We start from the raw sequence: 22,796 nt of genomic DNA on the forward strand, positions 1-22,796 counted from the left end.
GTAGAACATTCCCACACAACCCTGCCAAAAAAACAAAAAAATAAATAAATAAAAGAAGTTTTCTGGTTTATTGTTTCTATTTCTTTACTTCTCTTCAGGGGAGTTAAATTTACTGTTAATTTTCTAACTTCTTTTTGCTTCCTTCCTTCTTTTTTCCCAGCAGGTGAGTTTTTTTGAAACAGGAGCTTGCTATGCAGTCCAGCCTGGCCTTGAACTCTTCATCTTCCTGCCTCAGGAGGCAGATGGCACTACCTGGTGGCACTCCCATGCCTGGGCCTCTGCAGTTTCCTTTGTCTCTGGACATGTCTTTGTATCCCTAGTTACAAACCCTGAATTTTGCCCTTTTAGCTAGACACACTCTTGCTTTCTATTTGGCTCTTCCCTGGGATGATGCTGGGAAAATGCAGGGGTGGATGTGGAGACTGCCTCTGGGCCCAATGATGCCAGTTGGAAGCAGCACACGGTGGCTCATGGCAGATGTTTTTCTTTCCTTTATTTAAAAAAAAAATCACTTGGGGACATGGTGTGGAGGGCACACCTCCCATAGCTTTGGGGAGGATGTGGGTTCCAGGAGGAATCACAGGGGCAGACAATGGGGGTGGGATTATTGAGGCAGGGGAGGGTGGGTGCACTGTGTGGCACCTCTGGACAGGGTGTTTGGTAGCCATCAGGGCCAGGGCTGCAGTATATACCGGGGGCAATGGGTGGTACCCCCTAAGCCCCACAGCTATCCTGAGCCAGCTGGGGTCTTGTGGCATGTCAGTGGGGCCCAACCTATAGCAGTGCTGTCCCTCCTGGTATAGGCAGGGCTGAGGCCCTGCTGGCTGCTGGCCAAGCAGAATGGATAGGGCCTTCTAGAGAGGCCAGTGATGGCCCTTAGCTGCCCCACTGGTAGGATGAGCAGAAACAGACTGCTCACCACTGGGACCAGGGGCTTCAGGACAGCACAGGCCCTCCACCCTCTTGCTCCCTAGGGCTTAAGCCAGCATCCTGGAGGTGGGGATGTCCAACAGGCCCAGGGTCAGGGTGGTCTCAGGTGCATGGCAGGACACATCCCAGGGTCCCCAGAGAGCAAAGAAGAAGAGGAACACAAGACCCAGATCAATGGCTCTAGGAGCTCCTCACACACGTGGTCTCCGAGCAGAGAAGTAGGAATCTGAATGCATTGCAATGTGCAGTTAAAGCAAAACAGATGTGAGACAACGTCCTGGGTAAGTGGGTTGGTCATGTGGCCCTTGGCTGCAGGGATCAGGGTGGACACCCACACCCAGGGACCCCAGGCAGGCTAGGGGTAGAGCCAGGCACAGTCCTGCCTCCTGAGGCTGAGGGGCTGACTTGTCAGGGCCTCAGCACACAGCAGCCACCTCCCCAGGGCCTCTGAACAAGCAGCCACACTTATGACCTATATGGAGACAAGGAAGCCTCTTCTGGGATACTGTGAAAGGTGGTAGGGAGTGACATGTGGCTGAGGGAGGCCAGTTGGGAACATAGCATGGGATGGCCTTAAGTGTGGAAGATGACTTCAGGGGCTTTGCTGTCCTCCACAGACAGGCCATGGTGGGGACAGCCTAGGTGTAGAAGACCTCAGAGCCTGGCCGTCCTCATGAACAGAGATGGCCTAGGTGAAGAAGGTGGCCTTAGGGCCTGGCTGTCCTCCATGCACAGGCCGTGGCACGGTGGCCTAGGTTGGGAAGACCTTAGGGCCTGGCTGTGGCCATACTGTGTGTGGCCTAGGTGTAGATGACCTTGGGACTCTGGCTGTCCTCCATGGACAGGCCATGGCGGGATGGCCTAGGTGGAGAGGAACTCGGGGCCTGGCCATGCCATGCTATGGGCCACCTAGGTGTAGAAGATGACCTCGGGAATCTGGCCATCCTCCACAGACGTGCCATTGTTGTTCCCAGCCGCATAGCAAAAGGTGAAGCATGTCTTCGCCCCCGTTGTGGGTGACTCGTGGGTCACCTTGCGCAGGCCTTTGGTGCCATAGTGGGAGTCTGGGCCCTGCAGGAGGTGAAGACAGTTAGGTAAGGACCCCCCAGGCCCCAGGCCCACTTGGGCTTAGAGGACTCGGCCTGGGCTGGGGTGGCTGAGCCCCAACTAGAGGGAGTTCTGTGCCAGGGACCTTGAGACAAACCCAAGTCCAGCCTACTGGCAGGGCACCCAGACGTACCTTGAGCGTGGCACAGGCTGTGTAGTTGACGTTGGGGAGCACCTCCACTGGCTCCTTAAACATGACGCGGAAGGTACTAGCTGAGCCGTCACAGCTGAAGCCAGTATCATTCTGGCCCAGGACGGTGTTGCTGTCCGTGTGGATGATCTAGGGGTGAGAAGGCTAGTCAGTGCCTGTGGCTCAGATGTGGGCTACTCTGAGTCCTGCAGACTGGAAAACATTCCTTTTGCCATGGGGAGCCATGGAGATCCTGGGACAGGCCTGGGTGTGGCCTAGTCTAGGACAGATGTGGAGCCTGATGTGGGGATGGTCTGTGGTACAGGTGTGGTTTGGGGTTGGTCCTGAGGTACGGTGTGTGGAGATGGAGCCTAGTGTAGAAGTGGAGCTTGGGTGTGGGTGTGGCCTGGGTAGGGGAGAGCCTGGTATGGGCATGGTCTGAGTGTGGGGTGCATCCAGTATAGGCATTATCTACAATATAGGCAGAGCCTGGGGTGTGGGGTGGAGGTTGATGTGTGCATGGTCTGCGGTGTGGGAAGCATTTGCAGGTAGGGGTGGAGCCTGGTATGGGTATGTGCTGTGGCCTGTAATATGTGTGTGGTCTGGAGTGAGGCTTGGGAGGGCGTGTCTGGATGGGACAGAACTGGATCTGAGGGTGGGGGAAGGACTGGTGTTGGCATGGTCTGGGCATGGGTGGAACTGGTGGCATACCTGGATGTTCACTTGGTAGTCAGTGGGTCCGTGAATGGATCCATAGAGCCCAAAGCCTACCACGAAGATGCGCTTGTTGACTGAGAACCTGCAGACAAGTGTTGATAGTTGCTGATCGTCTCAATATCCATGGACAGACAAGGACCAACAGCCAACATGGGCCAAACAGAAGACCAGAAGGGAGCTGAGAGACAAGCTCCAGGGTGGGCGCAGACCTGCCCTACATCCAGCTGCCTAACCTGGTCCTGTCCCGGTACTCCCCACGCAGCCCCTAGAACCCCTGCCCCCAACCAAGTTCCCCAAGCTCCACCTGCTGCAGTCTGCCCTGGGGCCCCCAGCTCTGTGCCTTTGCCCCCACCTGATGCGGTCACTAGTGCCACTGTAGCCCCAGCGGCTCTCCACCTGCTGGAAGCGGTTGATACTGCATTCCTTGCCCCGCAGGCAGCAGCGCGGCCGATCAATGAACTCCACGCGGGGCTTGGGGTTGACAGTGAAGTGCAGGAAGAGGCTGACCACTTCACGGTCCACCAGGATGCCTGACTGAGCCGGGCCTGTGGACAGAGGGATTGCTGAATGCAGGAGATGTGAAATGTGAGGGGAACATGCTTCTTCCTCTCAAGGTGGCTACATCTGATTTTCAAAACCAGTGGACATGGGCATCTACTCTCTAGGCCCCCCACCACTGTGCCACCCTTTTGCCCTGGAGTTTGAGGCTGGTGGACCCCATTTCCTGCCATGTGGAACATGGTCCCACAGCCCTCAGTCCAGGACCACTGTGAACTCACAGGTGGAAGCTGTGCCATTTCCGTCCATGCACAGTGTCATCAGCTATGGAGGGGTCACTCCATAGCTGATAGCCCCAGGCTGTGGCCTGGGCTCCTGGCTCCAGGGAAATACTTGAACAGCTAGCTCCCAAAAGCTTGCACCCAGAGGAGACGGTGGCCAGTGACCTCAACAGGCCCAGAGTCATGGGAAGAGTCCCTAAGGTGGCTGGAATCCAGAGGCAGAGATGTGATGAGGTTGGGTAGCTGAACCACAAGCTGAACATCAATGGTCACATGATGGCCACATACATGGGGTCCAGAGGCCCCAGGGTATATATAGCCCTCCCACAACCATGTCCTTCAGTGGTCCATTCCAGGGAAGAGCAGGTCAAATGTGCCCAGCTTGTCTAACAACACAGGTTGGCTAGGCATCATCTTCCCACTGTAGGAGAACCCCTCATTTACCAGTTTTATGCTCACTCTGAAGGACTGGAGGTATGACTTAGTGGTGAGCTCTTGTTTACCACATGCAAGGCCCTAGGTCCACCCAGCATAGCAAAAGGAAAGACAATCCCAGCTTACTGCTCGGTTCACAGCTGCAAGACAACCCAACACCTAAACAGGTAATATGCTGGAAAAATAGGCTGCATGGGTTAAGTGAATCAGAAAGATCAGAGAATAAAGTGAAACGTCAACATTTAAAAAAGGTTTCTGCCTCAAAAAGCAGAAGAAAAACCCCAGGATGCTTGGTGGGCTGTGGTTGAGGGGAGGTGATCTCATCTGATTCCTGCTGTCTCTATTTCCCACTCAGGCTTGCTGAGCAGAGGGAACCCTCCCAACACATAGAGCCAAGGGGTGGGTAGTCCCTGTCGCCACCTCACCCTGTATAGACGTGGTCAAACTTGAAGGAGTACAATTGACTTTTTCCTGGCACCTTCTCTGGGCCCAGTGGTACCACAAGCATGATGTCCCTGCCCTAATGGGCACTAGCTGGGGAGAAAGCTCAGATAAACCAGCTGACACATGCCTAGCCATCACCCTGGGAGACTGAGCAGGGTGAGCGGCTAGGGCTGGGTAGGTGGACAGACCAGGGCCTCTGGGCTCAACTTGAGCACCATTACAGGGAAGGATGCCACTTTAGGACCCACCAGTGTGGTTCAGGGCTTAGGGAAATGGCAAAACCTTTGGCATGGGGGCTTAAGTGGATACCTGTGGACCTGTTGTGGGCTCCCAGGTGTCTGGCCATGAGGCCATTTCTGGAGACAGCTAGGGTATAAGGAAGATCAGGATGCTGGTGTGGTTGTGAGATGGACACAGGAGGTTCTGGAAGGTCTGGGTGACTCCAGGAAGGAGGCAGGGAGACAGAGTGACAAGAAGGACCCAGGGCTGTGTAGGCACAGCCTATCCTGGAGACTGCATGCAGCAGGTCAAGAAACCTGAGACCCCCCCCCAAGAGGCACAGAGGGAGCAGGTTTGGGGGAGCAGGCAGAGGAAGTGTGATGTTTAGGATGGGCGGTGCCAAGGTTGTCAGTCAATGCTCAAGCTGGAGCCAAGTCAGATCCTGGTCCACAGCTGGCACTCAATACATATCTGGTGAATGAGTGACCTCCACAATATGGAGACCTCTCAGGCCTTCACACTATTCTCAAAACACCCCAGTCCACACATTCCCAGTCCTGGGATGGGGTAGATGCCAGGCACAGAGGAGTCATCTGAGACCACCAGTCCCAGCCAAAGCTTGACAGGGAAGGGGGTCTCTAGGCAGGAATGTGAGCTCAGCCCAGGTAAGCTCCCACCGGTACAAATACACTGCCGGCTCACGCCAGGGGTCAGAGGCACAGCTTCTGACCTCCTGTGACCTCTGAGCCACAGTGTCACAGAAAGTTCTGGTCACCCATGCCCTAGTGGTACATCTACCAATCATTCCCTTCTGGCCCATTAGCAGCAACTGTTGTGAGGCCTGGTGCTGGACCCAGACAGCAGTGGCAGCCTCTGGGCAGGGCCACACCTCACTCCCTCCTCTGATCTTGATTTGCTCATCTGTAAAGTGAGTCTTTATTATTCTTTATTATTCTGAGTGGGGCAGGACATGGACCTGAGCCTTGAGGTGCAGCAGTGGGAAGGCACCAGGAACAGAGATTACACCAAGTGAGCGCTGTAGGACAGTTGGGGAACTTGTGGGAGTAGGGGGAGGGAATGGCACAGACCCTTCCACTGTCTTGAGGGATGCAACAGGCCACCCCAGGCTTTTCCCAACAGCATCCAGGCTGAAGGGTCCCCAGGAGACACAGCTGGGATCACTGGTACTGAGACAAGGACAGAGGGAGGGGGTAAAGTGGGACAGGTCTTGGTCAAGGGCCCCCAATGCCTCCTAGTGTTTTGCGACAGGTTCTACACCCTACCCTGGCCAAAAGACAAGGCATTGTGGTTCCTAAGAGGAGCCTTATTCTTGACAGGAAGCAGGAGGCACTGGCTGCACTCCATAGGGTGGGCTGGGTCCTCTAGAGCCACAGGCACACAGCAGGCACTGGTGTGACAAAGGACATATCACAGGTTGCATAAAGCCTATCTCGTGCACCCACAACCTAGGAGAGTTCCCAGATGAAATGTAGACTGGTTGCATGAATCTGAGCTTCAGACTAATAAGAAACAATTTTTAGGATAAGCATGTCCTGCACAGCGAGTGGAGAAACATACTAGAAAAGTAATTATCCTCCTCTTATTCACTAAGTCTGGCAGGAGCAGGTGTGTGGGCCTGGGAGACAGATGTCAGGTCTGCACAACCACAGGGGTATATCACAGAGCCCCTTTTGGAACCTGCCAGGATGAGGCCAGAGCCACATGGCCCCAGATATGAATGTCCACACAAAAGCAGAGATATGTCAGCCCCTTCCCCTTGCCATCTTCCTGTAGGAGGGGACCTGAAGCCTACCTGCTGTGCACAGTAACTGGCCCTGGCCACTCAGACACCTCATATGGGCTTGTGGTGATGCTAAAGCCTGAGCTTGCCCAAAATGTGGAAATCTCTGTCTCCTGAACCAGTATTCCCAAAACAGAGGGACAGACATTCAGGAACTGGTGGCCCCTGCTCCCATCCACAGTGGTGTGGTTCACAGAGAAGGCTTACTCTAGCCTTTGTACTTCATGCATCTCCAGCACTCCTACAATAAACATGGCATTGTGATTGTTGCAGGGTAGACAAGGGCAAGTCACTGAGGTTGGGCTCCTCCCAAGTCGACCATGGCCCAGCTCCCCAAGCTTGTTACCTGCTGCGAACTCCTCAATGGTCATCAGTGGGAAGCGGATGAGGCCCAGGGCCTTGCCCAGCACCTTCCGCTTGTTCTCAGGTGTCACTTGTAGCTGCTGTCGCTGACACTCAGCCTCAGACCAGCGGACAACTGCATTGAACAGCCGGACCTCGCGGATGCCCAGGGTGTCACGCTCCAGGACGGCTACCAGTGTGTCTGTGAGTAGAGGGAGAACATGAGCCTGGGCATGTGCTACCTCATATGGGCTTGGGCTGTGTGTGTGATACCATACATGGACCAGCCTCACAGCTGGAGCACAGCAACCACAGCCCTCTGCCTGTGTTTGTCAATAAAGTTTTATGAACATGTAGCCACTTCTACTCACTGTCCTCAGTGGCTTTAATCCTACAAGGGCAGACTCAAGTGTCTGACAGAAGTCATTTACAACAAGAGTCCTTTAGAGGAAAAGCAGACTGATCCTCTGCTAAGAGGAGCAAGTGGTCTCCCTGGGCAGAGATCATGGCAACCCCAGGACAGCAGTGCCTGTCCTCAGCCCACCAAGCCCTGCTACCAAAATCCTCCCAGTCTGTAAGAACCCCAAGCTCCCCCTCACCCCAGGTCATGGGTCCCCACTCATCTGAGTTTCCCTGAGGCCTCCAGACCAGCTCAGGCCCTGCTTTTTACCTATGACCCACCCATCAGGGCCCAACAGGATCCCTACATCTTGTGGTTTTGGTGGGGGTCAGGGGACAGGGGACAAACTCCATGCTCTGGCCCTGTCAAGCTCACCCAGGTCAATGTCAGTGAAGCCCTCAGCAGTGATGGCATCAGCTGTGTTCTTGTCGATGTTCTCTAGGCACAGGCTGGCCAGCTGCGGCTCATCGAAGAGCCGCGCCTAGAGACATGGGAGATATCAGCACCCAGCAGAACAGGACTGTGATAGATCTGCCACCACATGCCCAGCTGAAAACCTACTGCAGCTGGGTGTGGTGGAGGCACCTGTCATCCCAGCTACTCAGGAGGCTGAGGATCACTGGAGCAGAAGACCAGCCCGGAGAATGTAACAAGACCCCATCTCAGAAAAACAAAGCAAGCTACTACAATTTTAAGTTTTGGCCACAAAGCCTTGTCCCCAGGGCATCCTTAACAGGGAACCCGAGCAGTGAGTCTCACCCTACTCCTCTGGCTGCCTACTGGCCTTAGCCAGCTGTTCATTTCATGGCTCCCTCGCAGCTGCTTGCCTGCCGTTTCCAGCTTACACAGCCTCATCAGCAGCCCCAGTCCATCAGAATCCAGACAGCCCAACAAGGGGCCCCTGACCCCCACCACCTCCCTGCCTAGAAGCCAGGAGTGAAGACAGACTTGTGTAGAAACATCCTGGGAGTAAAAGGACATTCTCCAAGATGCTTCATGCACCATGACACCCTCCCCACAATGGTTGGGTTGAACAGGTGTGTGTGTGTATAGGAAAAACACCACACTCGCTTGACCTCAAGGCAGGACCAACCTTGGTCCCAGCTACGCCTGTCCCCCAGTGCCCCTAGCTGAACCTCTACCCACCTGTGTAAGCAACATGAATGCATTGTCTGCCCTCAGGTTCTTCTTGAGGAACTCCACGCAATGAGCCTCAAGTGCGGGCACCGCATACTTCTTAGCTGTGTACAGCGTGGTCATGACCGTCTCAGGTCCAATCTGCACCTCGTCTGAGTACAGGAACCTGAGTGGAGACATGGTAGCCATGAGGTGGGCAGTACCAGGCGACCCCTTGATGGACAGAACTGGCCACCCACCCTCAAGTCTCCAGGATACAGTCATACCATTTCACAATCCAGAAGATTCCCCCAGTCTTTCAGAATCAGCGTCTGTGGTACCCTCTGGCCTAGGACATAACTCAGTAGTATCTGTCACGCATGAGGCTAAACCCTTGTACAGATGTCGAAGTGTCTGGGAAACATCTACATTACATGGCTTGTCTGGGGAAGGGATGAGAGGGTGGGGCAGGAGGACCACGTGTTTGAGCCCCAAGGCCATCCACTTCCCCTAGTGGGACTCAGTCCCGTCTCAAATGTCAAGTACTTCTGGATGAAGTAGTTGCCCACCTCAGCCACAGTCCTAATGGACATTACAGCTGTCCGCTGTTCCCTAACAGTGAATGTGTATGAGTAGCTGATTAAGAAAGAAAGAAAAGAAAAAAAAAGCAGGGCTGGGGGCATGGCTCATGAACATCTGCCTATCAAGTAAGAGACCTTGAGTTCAAACCCCAGTACTGTCAATCAAAAAAAGAAAAAAAGAAACAAAAACCACATGAAAAAGGGCGAGGGTACTAGAATGGAGGGGCCCTGGTTCATTGCTGCAGGAGGGAAACTGGTGGGGCTACTGGGGAAGAGGTCATAGCTGTCAAAGGGTCAAAGGTAACAATTATCAAGAGTTTTAACTCCATGGGGGTAAACCTAACCAATGTTCAATGTAAGCATACTCAGAAATTCTCCAATGAATTCTCCCTGTACAATTAATGTATGCTAATAAAAGGAAGAAAAAAATTATTAAAGAAAAGAGTTGACCAGGTGCCAGTGGCTCATACCTGCAATCCTAGCTTCTTAGGAGGCAGAGATCAGGGTGATCATGGTTTGAAGCCAGCCTGGGCAAATAGTTCCCAAGACCCTATCTCAAAAAAACCCATCACAAAAAAAGGGCTGGTGGAGTATGTCAAGGTGTAGGCTCTGAGTTCAAGCCTCAATAGAGGAAAAAAAAGAAAGAGTTGGAATTCCTATTCTGACATAACAGAGTTTTATTTTATTATTATTTTTTTTTTTGGTGGGACTGGGGTTTGAACTCAGGGTTTTGCCCTTGCAAAGCAGATTCTCGACTGCTTGGGCCACACCTCTAGTCTATTTTGCTCTAGTTATTTTGGAGATGGAGGTCTCTATGCTATACTGGAGCAGCACACAGCCATAAACAGGGAGAGGGTCTGACATACACTATAATGCAAAGGGACCTTGAGGACACTTTGCTCAGTGAAAGAACCAGACACAAAATGTCCAAGTGTGTGACTCCATTGATAGGAAATGTCCAGAAAAGGCAAATCCAGGCATGGGAAGTAGACTCATAGGTGATGGTGATGGGTTTCCTTTTGAGTGATGGAATGTTCTGAAACTCAATAGAGACAATGGTTGCACAACTTTGAATATACATTTGACCCTGGAACAATGTGGAGGTCAGAGGCACTGACGCCACACAGTCAAAAAGCCAAGTATAACTTCTTTATTTATTATTTTTTTTTGGTGGTACTGGGGTTTGAACTCAGGGCCTCCCACTTGTTAGGCAGGCACTCTACAACTTGAGCCACTCCACCAGTCCTGGTTTGTGTTGGGTATTTTCAAGACAGGATCTTGTGAACTGAACCCCGATCTTCCTGATCTCTGCCTTGCCAGAAGTTAGAATTACAGGCGTGAGCCACCAGCATCTAGCACAAGTGTAACTTCTGACTCTCCAAAATTTAACTATAGTGTTAGGGTATAGCCCAGCAGTAAGCAGTTGCTTAGCACGCATGAGGTCCTGGGTTTAGCTCCAGCACCACAAAGAAAAAAGTAAAAGAGGGTTGGGGGGAAAGAAAGGGGTGGGTGGTAAGGGAGGGGGTGGGGGCAGGGGGAGAAATGACCCAAGCATTGTATGCACATATGAATAATAAAAAATAAATTAAAAAAAAGAAAAAAGTAAAAGAAAAAATTAGTCAGTTTAAGAGATGGGTCTCAAAAACCACCTCTCCTTTCCAGTATTCTAGAACTCTCCATTGAGCTGTGGGCTCCAGAGCAAATGAAACCAGGGGTCAGAAATCACTAGGGGTCTGTCTTCTGACTTGTACACATTCATGCCTTACCCCATGGTTGGAACATCTGGAAGCTTACTTGAGCAGTGCCAAGAAGGCAGCAGGTTCCACGTCAGGCAGCTCAATCTCAGTGGATGTGGTGGCCATTCCACCATTGAACATGGCATCAAAGACAGCACTGCCCACGGCCAGCACAAACCTGTGGCAGGAGAGAGAACATCTGTGAGCCTCACTTGTGGCCCTGAGGCAGCCCAGGACAGCATCTCTAGTCACCCACCTCCCCTGGGGACCTCTGCCAGTCCCAGAAGATGCCTGTCCTTACAGAACACTGTGGCAGATGCTTCTAGAAGGAGGGCAACAGGAGGAGGGAGGAGGCAACCAGAGGGGTCAACACAACACAGCAGGACAGCCCACGCAACGGTGCTGCTTCATCCATGTGTCCATCCATCCATTCATTCACCCACTCATTCACTATTTCACTCCCTCACTCACCACATTCACTCATTCGCTCATTCACTTTCTCATTCATTTGTTCACTCATTCACTAACTCACTTACTGGTTTGCTCCCCCTCTCCCTGCAGGCACAATTCTCGAGGATGGGACCACAGGACCCAGACACAGCTGGACAGTCTGAGCCTGAGCTGGGGTGAGAGGATGCAGCCCCGTGGAGCGGAGCAGAGACTTAGGAAGGCTGGTGGTTATTAAATCTAGGCTGAGTTCTTGGGGCTTGGGAAAGCACTGTGAGGCAGGAAGGGATTGGTGAGCCAGACTGCCAGAAACCAGCCTGGCTACTGAGAGGAAAGGGCACCTAAGCCCTAACTGTGAGCTCTCTAGCAGATCTGCCGGGTGACCTGACACAGAGACCTGGCTCAGGACACAACTCCTATTCGGCACTGTGCACAGGGCCCCCAGGGCCAGCCCACCTGGTCTCCCAGGGGCCACAGGCATGCAGCTTACCCACTGCAGAAAACCTGGCCCTCGGAATTGGAAAGCTTCTATGTTACCTCCTCCCTGGACCCCACACCAAAGTCTCCACAATGAAAAACTCAGGCTCAGAGCAGTCTCCCCACCCAGAAACTTCCATAGAGGGCTGATGGGCCTTACACCTTCTGGCAGGGCACAGTCCACCAGCCCAATGGTGCTACCTCTTGGACTGGGCTGGGTACCCAGCAGCTCCTTGAAAGTCTAGTCCTGGGAGCCCTTCCCTACTCAGGGGAGGGGAAGCCCTACCATCCTGGGTGAGCCCGTGTCCTCAGGGAAGTCCCTGTCATCGTTATTCTGCTCTCTCTGGGTCTATCTTGCTGGTTTCATCTTGAGGGCCCTCTCAGGCCCTAACATGTTCACTCTGGCCCAGGGCCTGACCACACTTAGGGTCAGGCTAGAGACAGGAGCAGTCAGAAACTGAGTGTGGTGGGATTACTTAAACAGTAACTATGCCCACCCAGAACCTCACTTGGAAATAGGTCTTTGCAGATGGAATGAGTTAAGATGAGGCCACACAGAAGTTGGGTGACCAAAGATGGAGACTAGTGTGATGTGGCTATAGCCCATGAACGCAGGAATGTGGGGGAGCTTCAGCTGCTGGCAGAGGCAAGAAAGACCTCCCTGGAGCCTGGGAGGGAGTGTGGCCCTGCAGCCTACAGAGCCAAGGAGGATGACACTCAGTTGTTCTGGCCAGCTCCCTGTCCCTATCCTTGTGGGACCAGGTACCCTGACTGCACATCACTGTGCAGTGGCTCCCCAGCATGGATTCGATAATACAAGACTGTGTTCCAGAAGTAGTCTCTTCATGAGTCTTCCCTTGCTTAAGAAGCCATCTTGACCCCTGCACAAAGCCTCTGACCACTGTCCCCTCAAAGCTAAAAAGCAAAGTCCAACCACTCACTGTGGCTACAGCCCAGGCAGTTTTGCAGAGCCACCTCATGTGTGGCCAGGGCCTTGGGTCAGCACCTCATGCTGCCCACAGCACTCTTGTAGCCATCTCAGGCATCTCCAAAGCAGGAGCTCCACTGCTGCCCCCTCCAGACATCCCAGCAACCTTCAGCTCCAAGTAGTCAGTTGCTCCCCAAGCACATCTGTTTGTCCACCAGACCTTCAGCTCCTCCCACTAGCCTCCTCTGAAAAAAACATGAATGCATATGTGCCCATGAAGGAATGTACACACATGTTCACAGCAGCAAGATTTAAGACAAAAGGTAGGAGCAGTTGTGTCCGTGGATGCATGGGTGGATACACATGGTGTAGTCCATACACACACTAAATGTCATGCAGCCATGAAAAGGAAGGACATTCTGGTACCTGCTACAATGTAGATGGACCTTGAGGACACGATGTTCAGTAAAGAAGCCAGACATGGAAGGACACATACTCAGGATTCCACTCTCAGAAGGTCCCTACAGTCAACAGATCCACAGAGACAGGAAGTAGGATAGTGGGTGCTGGGGAGGGGATGGGAGTTAGTGTTTCATGGGGGTAGAGTTTCATTTTCGGAAGGTGGAAAGTTCTGGAGTTAGATGGAGGGAGCAGTTGCACAATCATGCAAATGTGCCTAATGCCACCAAACTATGCACTTGAACAGTTAGGATGGTACACTTTATGTTATCACAATTTAAAAAACAAAAGAAAAAAAAAGAATGTCAAAGTAGTGTGAAGGAACAGAGAATACAAACTACCTTGGTGTTTTTGGAAACCAAATCAAGTACTAAAACACTCATACTGCACACAAATGGCTACAAATCCATCTTAACCATGGAACCTCTGTGAAACCCCAAAACTCAAGAGTGTGGGCACATCCAGAGTGGAGAACTCATCTTTATGCAGCAGGGTGGTAAAACTCCACAGGCACAGAGTTCAGTGCTCAGGGCCCTTCTAGACCTCACCATACATCTCTTCCTCTGGCTGTTCTTGTGGATCTTTTATGTGTGTGTTGTGTGTGTGTGTGTGAGGTTGGCTTTGAATTCAAATCATCCTGCCTCAGCCTCCTGAGTGCTGGGATTACAGGATTGCACCACTAGGCCCAGTAAGACCAGCAATATAACCAGAAGGGAATATCTCATCATGAACAAAGGCTCTATGTGGCAGGAGTTTGTGGCAGTTACAAAGGCACACACTGTGTGAACACACAGCAAGGAACAGAGCTCAAAATCTATGAGGTGCACGCTAAGGTAAGTAAGGACAGAAACAGTTCAACAAGGATTGGTGGAGTGGCTAAAGCGGTGGAGCATCTGCCTAGCAAGTGTGAAACCCTGAGTCCAAACCCTAGTGCCACCAGAAACAACAAAAAAGACAGAGTTCAACAACTGCATAGGGAGTTTTCACACCCCACTGTCGGTCAACAGATTAACCAGATGGATAATCAGCAAGGATGTGGAAAAGCTGAACAACACCATCACCAGCTTGTTTGTTTTTGGCAAAACTGGGGATTGAACTCAGTGCTTCACACTTGCTAGGCACGTGGTCTACCACTTTAGCCACACCTCCAGCCCTACCATCACCAGCTTGACCACAAAGACATTTGTGGATTCTCAGCCTAAACTCAGCAGAATATGGTCTTCTCAGGTTCTCACACACAAAGAAATCCAATTAGAAATCAACACCAGCATTAGATAGGAGGATTAAGTCCTGGTACTCTATGGCACCACGGGGCAACTGGAGTTCACGATGATTTACTGCATATTTCGAAGACTGGCTATTGAATGTTCCCTGCGCAAAGACATGATAACTATTTGAGGTGATCCACAGGCTACTTTCCCTGATATGATAATTACACATTGTATATGTATATCAAAATATTACACTGTACCCATAAATATGTACAACTATTACGTGTCAATTAAAAAATGTTCTAAAGGGTTGGAGGAATGGATCAGCAGTAAAGGACTAGCCTAGTATGCTCGAGGCCCTGGGTTTGATTCCCAGCACTGCAAAATAAAATAAAATAAATCAGTAACAGAAAGGTATCTGGAAAATGCCCAACTATCTGGAAATTAAACAACACAATTCTAACTGACGCACAGGTCAAAGAAGCAGCACAAGGAAGTTGGGAAAGGCCGCTGATGGAATGCAGAAGGAAACACTACACATCAAATGGAAGGACCAGCCAAAAGTGAGCAGAGGCAAATCTGTCATTATATTATGTATCTATTGTCCCACACGGAAAGCAGTAAATCTAACAGCAATAAATTAAGCTTCTACCTCAAGAATCTAGAAAAATGGAGCAAGCCAAACACAAAGTACAAAGGAAATAATAAAGATCAGAGCAGAAGTTAAAGAAATAAGGAACAAGAGCTAGGCATCGTGGCATTGCCTATAATCCCAGTTACTCAGGAGGAGGCAGGAGAATGGTGAGTTCAAGGACAACCCAGGCAAAGTTAGCAAGATCCTGCCTCAAACACAAGATAAAAACAAAAGGGCTGGGGATGGAGCACTTGGCTTAGCATAGGCAAGGCCCTGGGTTCAATGCCTTAGCATTATAAAAAAAATAATAAAAAGTAAATAAATAAGGATGAAACATAGAGAAAAATCCATGAAATCAGGTTGCTTTTTGAAAAAAATTGCTAAAAATTTTAGCTAGACTGATCATGAGGGAAAAAAAAAAGCCACAAATTAGGAATAAAGAGGGAACACCTCTATAAACCCTAAAGAAATTTATATATATACATATATTAGCACTACTGGGATTTGAACTCAGAGTCTCACACTTGCTAGGCAGGCACTCTACCACTTGAGCTACTCCACCAACCAACCCTCTTTTGTGTTTTTTCAAGTTAAAAGAGTATCATGAACTATTTGCCCAGGTTGACTTGGAACCATGATCCTCCTGATCTCTGCATCACAAGTAGCTAGGATTACAGGTGTGAGCTACCTGAGCCTGGCAAGATACATTTTTTAAAGCGGTCTGGCCTATGTAGCTCAGGCTGGCCTTGAATTCAAAATCCTCCTCGATTCAGCCTCTCATGTGCTAGGATCACAGACAGTGGGAATTAAGAGAATTTGAAGGGAATATTATAAACATCTTTATGCCAACTAATGAAGGCAACTTTGGTAAAAGAGACTACTTCCCAGACAGACACAGATGGCCCTAACAGACTCAATGAAGAAAGAGAAATCTAGTGGTGAGCATGACCACTTACATAGTAGCATGATCAAGGCTCTGGGTTCCATCCCCAGACCTGCCCTCCCACCCCTCAAAAAATACACACACACACACAAAAGAGAAATCTGAGTAACTGTATTGCAAATCAAAGTGAATCAGTAGTTTAAAAATCTTCCCACAAGAGAAGCCCTGATGGCTACCCTGGAGAATTCACACTCACACTGTCAGCAACCCCATTTCCTGAGGCAGAATTCAGAGGTACCAAATGCTACCGGAACCCTAGTGCCTAGCTGGTGGGGATGTAAAACGTGTAGTTTGGAAAACGGTTGAATGGTTTCTTTTAAAATGTTCAACATAAGTTACCATGCTATCATTCTGCACTGAGGTGTCTATCCAAGAGAAAAAGAACACAAGGCCCACACAGACTTACACCAAATGTTTGCAGCAGTATTGCTCAGAACAGTTACAGGCTGGGAACACCCCTGCCTCAACTAGTTGCAATCCGTGGTCCATCCATTAGATGGAATTTCCCAGTAAAAAGATTTAATTCCAAGGGCTGGGGTATGGCTTAGTGGTAGATCACTTGCCTAGCCTGTGCAAGACCAGCTCCATAATTCAGCAATAAAAGGAAACTACTGATGCATAACGTGGAGGAACTTCCCCCAAAAGTTGACACCAAATGAAGGAAGTCAGATCAAAGACCACATAATGTATAATCCGAATTATATGAGGTTTCTATAAACAGTGGAACTACAGAGCCTGAAGTGGCTCAGTGATCTCTGGCGATCAGGAAGGAGCACCCATAAGCTGTAAATGGCAAGTCAGAATCTTTGGGGTCCCAGACTGTCACCCAACAGTGTACACTTTCTATGTAGACAATTGCCAGATTAAATAAACCAAAGCCAACAAACGTGCTTGATAATAAGCCACAGCCACACTTCACAGAAACTTAGTAAACAAGTAGACCTACACCTTGAGAAGAGAATTTGCCTGAAACCAGTATCAATGAGTACACTTAATTGTGGAAAACAAGACTTCTGTCATCCCCTAGCAGTTATCACGATGCTGGAGGGCAGAGAAAACAAGCAGTCGAAGGCTAGGTGTACTGTCTGGTGGTGAGGGATTGTCCAGCCACATGCCAGAACCTCCAAGTTCCATCCCCACCCCCCGCCACACAAACAAAAGAAAATTATTAGCTTCTTAGAAATAACCAAGTAGCAAAAATAGTGGAAAAAAGAACTTATCCACAATAAAGAAAAAAAATCCTTTAAAATAAGCAAATACTGAGCAATAAATGCATATGAAAATAATATGAAGAAATAAATATAATAAATAAGGAAAAACTGCCCATGTTGGTATTTTTGGAAAGACCAATGCCCCAGTAAACAACTTTAGAAGCTGAAAAATTAATTCTCAAGATCACAACAAACCACCAGGTAAACCGTGGCCCCGAGATCACATCCAGCCCACCACTTGCTTTTGTAAAGTTTTTTTTTTTTTTTTTTTTTTTGTGGTACTGGGGTTTGAACTCAGGGGCTATACCTTGAGCCACTACACCAACCCTTTTTTTGTGCTGGGTGTTTTTGAGATAGGATGTATTGAACTATTTGCCTGGGGCTGGCTTTGAACCAATCCTCTTGAACTGCCACCTGAGTAGCTAGGATAACAGGTGTGAGACACCCAGCAAACAAATTGTCATTCTTTTTTGACGGTACTGGTGTTTGAACTCAGGGCCTCACACTTGCTAAGGAAGGCGCTCTAGCACTGGATTTTATTTTTGTAGTGCTGGGGATGGAATCCAGGGCCTCAAGCATGCTAGGCAAGCATCTACCACCCAGTTCTGGTTGAACATTTACTACCTGGCCTTTCACGTGAATGGAGTGTGTGGCAGAACATAGGCACTGCAATGGAAGAGGTTATTCCTGCCCTGTATCCCCTGCATTCAACCCCTCATTCCAGCCAACATCCATAGGCTGGACCACAGGAGAATAAATGGGTGTGACTCACTGAAAAAATGTTGACAAAGAATAAAATCGGAAAGAACGTGTTCAGCCATTCTCAAAACACACTAGAAAGTGACAGTCACTGAATAATGTGTCATTGAGCTAGGAATCCACAAAGCCATCAATAAGACAGAAGAGACCCTGGAAAGAGATCCTTCCACCTTTTGTAGATTTCTCTGCCTCTCTCCATGTTCCAAGACAAATGGATAAAGGTATTTTCAGAGATTAATTTGATGGGGCTAGCCGATAAAGATGCTTATATATTAAGTCCTATGAGAAAACGTACCTATTTATTCCGGCAGGTCACTGGACATATTTACTGAGTGCCTACTGTATACCAGGCCACTGGGGATAGAAGGCTGGTCAGGGACTGGGAATGGGCCAGAAGCCACTACAATCACAGCCTTCCCCCTCACAAACCCAACCTCTATGTTGTGGTCCCAGGTACTAGGGCCACTGCCAAGGCCCCACCCCAGCTTGTCTGCCACACCTGTTCGGTCTGCACCCAGAGTTCCCATCCACACTGTAAGTCCAGACCACTAGAAGATCGGCTCTCCTTGAAATTAGCAGAGGCCTTTACTCCACTCTTTTTGCTTTTTTGCTATTTATTTTTTTGAGACAGTCTCCTTATGTAGCCCAGTTGGCATGGGCGTTGACATCGTCCTGCTTCCATTTCACAGTGCTGGGGTTACAGGCACATACCACCTTCCCCAGCCCTATTTTGCGTCTTTCTTGATTTTTCTTCCCCATCCATCTTTTGTGGGTTATTTATTTTTTGGTGGTACTGGCGTTTGAACTCAGGGCCTCATGCTTTCTAGACAAGCACACTAACACTTCAGTCACTCCACCAGCCCTTCCCACTCACTTTTTAAAAGAAACCTGTAGGGCCGGTGGAGTGGCTCAAGTGTCAGAGTGCTTACCTAACAAGTGTGAAGACTTGAGTTCAAATCCCAGTACCACCAAAAAAAAAGTAAATACCAGACTTTATTCTGATGCCATAGGTCCTTCCCCTAATGTCCTCTTTGTGCCTCAGGACCCTCTCCAGAATCCCATATGGTATTTAGTCTATGTGCCTCTCAGTCTCCTCTGGGCTGAGACAGATTCCCAGACATTCCTTCTCTTTGGTGACCATGACAGTCTGGAGCCAGCCAGATGTCCCACAATGCATTCCCAATCTGATATGCATGTGTCTGTTACCTCCTGATTACACCAGGGGTACTGTACTGGGTTTTTGCAGCCACTGTAGAAATGACCACACACAAGGCATCTGAAAACCACAGGAATTCAGGGGCTGGGTGCAGCTCAGTGGTGAGTGCTTGCCTAGTATGCACAAGGCCCTGGGCTCTATCCCAATACTGCAAAAAGAAAACAACAAAAACACTTGAATTTATTCCTTGATCCTGGAGTCCAGAGTCCAGGAATCCTTGGTCACAGGGCCACACTCCCTCCCAGATTCCAGGGAGGTCCTTCCTGCCTTTGCCAGTGTTAGGGGATTGGGGAGTCCCTGGGCTTGTAGCCGAGCCACCCCAGTCTCTGCTTCCATGTTCTCACAGCCATCTCTCTGTGTGTTTGTATCTTGTCTTCTATCTCTTATAAGGACACTGTCACTGGATTTAGGGTCACCTGGAATCCAGGAGGAGCTCACCTTCATACCATGACATATGCAAAGACCTTTTTACCAAATAAGGTCCTGGTCACAGGTTCTGGGGATTAGGTTGTGGGTGTTTGGGGTGGGGGTTAACCCACTGGGGTTATGGGTTTTGGGGAAGAACACTCAGATGTGAGGCATCCTTCTTGTCACACATCAGGGGCACCATATACCCACAGAATGTGACCCACGGTCTTGACCTTGACCAGCTTGTCCCCAGGTATCCTACAGTCAGTTACCATCCCCGCTTTTTCTTTTTTTTTGGCGGCAGTGGGGTTTGAACTCAGCGCCTCATGCTTACTAGGCAAGTGCTCTATCACTTGAGCCACTCCATTGCCCTACCATCTCCCTCCCTTTTCTTTTTGGTGGGACTGGAGTTTGAACTCAGGGCTCCCCACTTGCAAAACAGATTCTCTTCTGCTTAAGTCACACCTCCATTCCATTTTGCTCTGGTTATTTTGGAGACAAGGTCTCATGAACTATTTGCCCAGCCTGGCCTTGAACTGCCACCATCTTCCCAATCTCAGCCTCCCAAGTAGCTAGGATTATGGCTGTGAGCTACCAGCACCTGCTCTATTCTAGTCTTGACAGTTGAGTCCCTTAAGCCTCGGGAAGTGGGAATCCAGGGCCAGAAAGCAGGCCCCACAGCAGCAGGTCTTGGTAGGGGTCAAGTCTCCAGCTCACAGCAGGTCAACTTCGGCCTTGGGTAAGACCCACTTTTGTTTATGCCTTCCTTCTGAGGACATGCCCTGGGCCACTATGACAATCACTTTGTGGGGTCGAAAAGTCCAGATGGGCGTATCCGAGTGACCAACCCCATTTCACAGGTGTGCAATGAGGCACAGTGAGCTCAGGATGCATCACTCTGCTATTGCCATTTGACGAATCCAAGCCAACATGCATCCCTCCCAAACCTATCCTTGCCTGCGACACCCAAACCCAAAGTCAAGACCACTGCCAAGCCTCTTTCTCCTCCTTGTTCCCTCACTAACCACACCACTCCCAGGCTCCAGGAAGGTCCCTCCTGCCTCTACCAGCATCTGGGGTCTGAGAAGCTCCCTGGGCTTGTGGCCATTGACACCCCAGTCTCTGCCTCCATCTTCTCACAACTGTCTCCTCACACCACATAGGGATATGCCTCCTCCACAGAGAAGATGAATCTTCCACTTCCCCTTTCCACCACCCTGCCAAGCCCCCATGGCCTCTGCAAGCCCCACTATACACCTCAAAGCAATCCCAGCACTCCAGTCCACAGAGCCCCCTCACTTCTCCTGCTCTGGCCTTGCAGTGGATCCCACCTGTCCAACTCCTCTGGCCTCTTGGCCTGCCCATCTTTTGAGCCTGGGGTCCTGAAATCTGTCCCCACTTCGACAACATCCCTGACAAAAACATACCCCTCCCCAGCTTCTCTCCAGAGCGCTTCAGAAAACCTCTATGATACCTACTTTGCCACCTTTCACGTAACCAAGTACTTGTGTCAAGAACTGCAGGGGGAGCGTACATCTGCCCCTCACATAGAAGCCTGGAGAGTCTCCAATTTCTGGTGCAGCTGGGCAGGATCCCAGCCCACCCTCAAAGAGCTTGGGGTCAGGTGGGAGAAGGGAGCATCTTTTAAAAAACAAAGGTTCAGAATTCCAGAGGACAGGACAGGTTCCAGGAGGGCAGGGAACTTGGATGTGACCATCTCACATCCAAGGGGCAGAAGTCTGGCCCCACCAACAACAGAGTAGAGGTTGCAATATAGACAAGGCAGGATCTGGGACTCTCCATGAACACTCCTATGGGAAAAGCCACAGGAGACCCGCTACACTGAATACCAAGAAGGAAGTACGCAGGAAGGTCCCAGGACACAGGCACAGTAGGAGCCACAGAGGGGAGGAGGGGCTTCACGGCAGTGGGGTAACATTCCAGGCCAATCAGCAACAACACCCGAGCCCTCTCCCTGATAAGTTCTCCCCCCTCACCCCCGCCCAGCCCGCAAAGTGGTAAGGGACCAAGGAATGGTTTCGGGCTACTCCCGAAACCAACAACCCCCTTTTCCAGAGAGATGGTATGGGACACAGGGGTCTAGGAGGGGGCTTGGGAGCTGAGGGGTCTCTGGCAGGGATAGTGAAGTCTCGGGTTGATGGGATGGGGACACAAGGAGCAAAGATCTTTCTGATGAAGACCGCAGGGCCAGGGGTCCTGAGGTCCCTGTCAGGAATACAGGGAGGTAGCAGGGCGTGTCTAGAGGATAGTTAGATGGGTCGCTGGCAGGAAGACAAGAGTCTGGAGATGGCAGGATTAAAAAGGGTCTGAGGGTCCTAAGCCAGAGTAGAGACAGTAATTCCGCCCAGGATGGGAGGCCTGGGGATGGAGAGTGGAGAGGGTCCCCAGGATTCCAAGGGGCAGATCCTGGAACATCAGGTACTGGGGTGGAAGGGCCTCAGAGTGGAGGGTCCCGGGAGCAGGGCCTGGGGATCAAGAGGGTAAGGGCCCCAGGGCCGGGTTCAGGTGAAGGCCCGGGCGGAGGTCTGCAGGGCCTGGCCAGGGATGGAGGGGTCCTGGGTGCAGGGGGGTCCCCGTGCAGGGCCCGGGGCTCCCGCGCAGGCCGGCGGGGCGGGGCGCGGCCGCGGCGGCCCACCTGTGCGCCGGGATGCGCTGCGAGCTGAGCCCCTTGCCCACCAGGAAGTGCACGTCGCACAGCACCTCGTTGTTGAAGAGGAAGGCGAAGCGCTCCTGCACGGTGGGCTTGGTGGCCTGCCAGTTGTACACGGGCTCGCGCAGCAACGCGGCCCCCGCGCCCGGGCCAGCCGCCTCCTCGCGCTCGGCGCCCGCGGCCTGCGCGTCCGCCCCGGGGCCTGGCGGGGACGGTGCGGGAGGCCCGGGCAGCGCGGCGGCGGCTGCGGCGTTACCGGGGGCCGGGGCCGCCGCGTTGGCGCTCGGCCCGGGGCAGCCCCCCGCACCAGGGCCGACCCCCGGCGGGCACGACGCGCGCCCGCCGCTGCCACCCGCCGCCATCTTGTCGCTGCGGCGCGGGGGAGGGGCGGAGGGAGGAGGGGGAGGAGCGTGGGGGAAGGGGGAGGGGAGGGGGCTGGGGAGGCTATTGGGGCCGGACCTGGGAGGGACATGAGCAGGGGAGGGGTGTGGTGTGAGCAACGAGGAGGGAGGGAGCAAGGGAAGAGAGGGATCAGGGAGTAGCAGGGAGGGGGGAGTAGCGGGGAGCGGGGGAGAGGGCGGGAGAGGTTCAGAGTGGGCGGGGCCCAGGGCCGTGGTGGGGTAGTGGGGTGGGAAGAGGGGGCGTTGGGAAGCGGACAGTAGGGCTCAGGGACCAAAAATCCCCCAAGCTACGCT

At 51.4% G+C, this 22,796-nt stretch overlaps 1 protein-coding gene across 1 annotated transcript; it reads right to left on the minus strand.

Annotated features, from left to right (window-relative positions):
- Positions 1 to 476: 476 nt before the first annotated feature.
- On the minus strand, positions 477 to 22,463 carry Btbd2 (BTB domain containing 2). Its single transcript, XM_020183293.2, has 9 exons — positions 22,087 to 22,463; positions 10,796 to 10,915; positions 8,451 to 8,607; positions 7,680 to 7,785; positions 6,909 to 7,106; positions 3,237 to 3,429; positions 2,879 to 2,966; positions 2,171 to 2,317; positions 477 to 2,001 (listed from the first exon to the last, which is right to left on the minus strand). The coding sequence occupies exons 1-9, from the start codon at positions 22,461 to 22,463 to the stop codon at positions 1,840 to 1,842; spliced, it is 1,548 nt and encodes a 515-aa protein (XP_020038882.2). The 3' UTR covers positions 477 to 1,839.
- Between the last annotated feature and the right edge of the window lie 333 nt (positions 22,464 to 22,796).

The sequence above is a fragment of the Castor canadensis genome, chromosome 14, assembly GCF_047511655.1.
Source record: "Castor canadensis chromosome 14, mCasCan1.hap1v2, whole genome shotgun sequence".
Taxonomy (NCBI): Eukaryota; Metazoa; Chordata; class Mammalia; order Rodentia; family Castoridae; genus Castor; species Castor canadensis.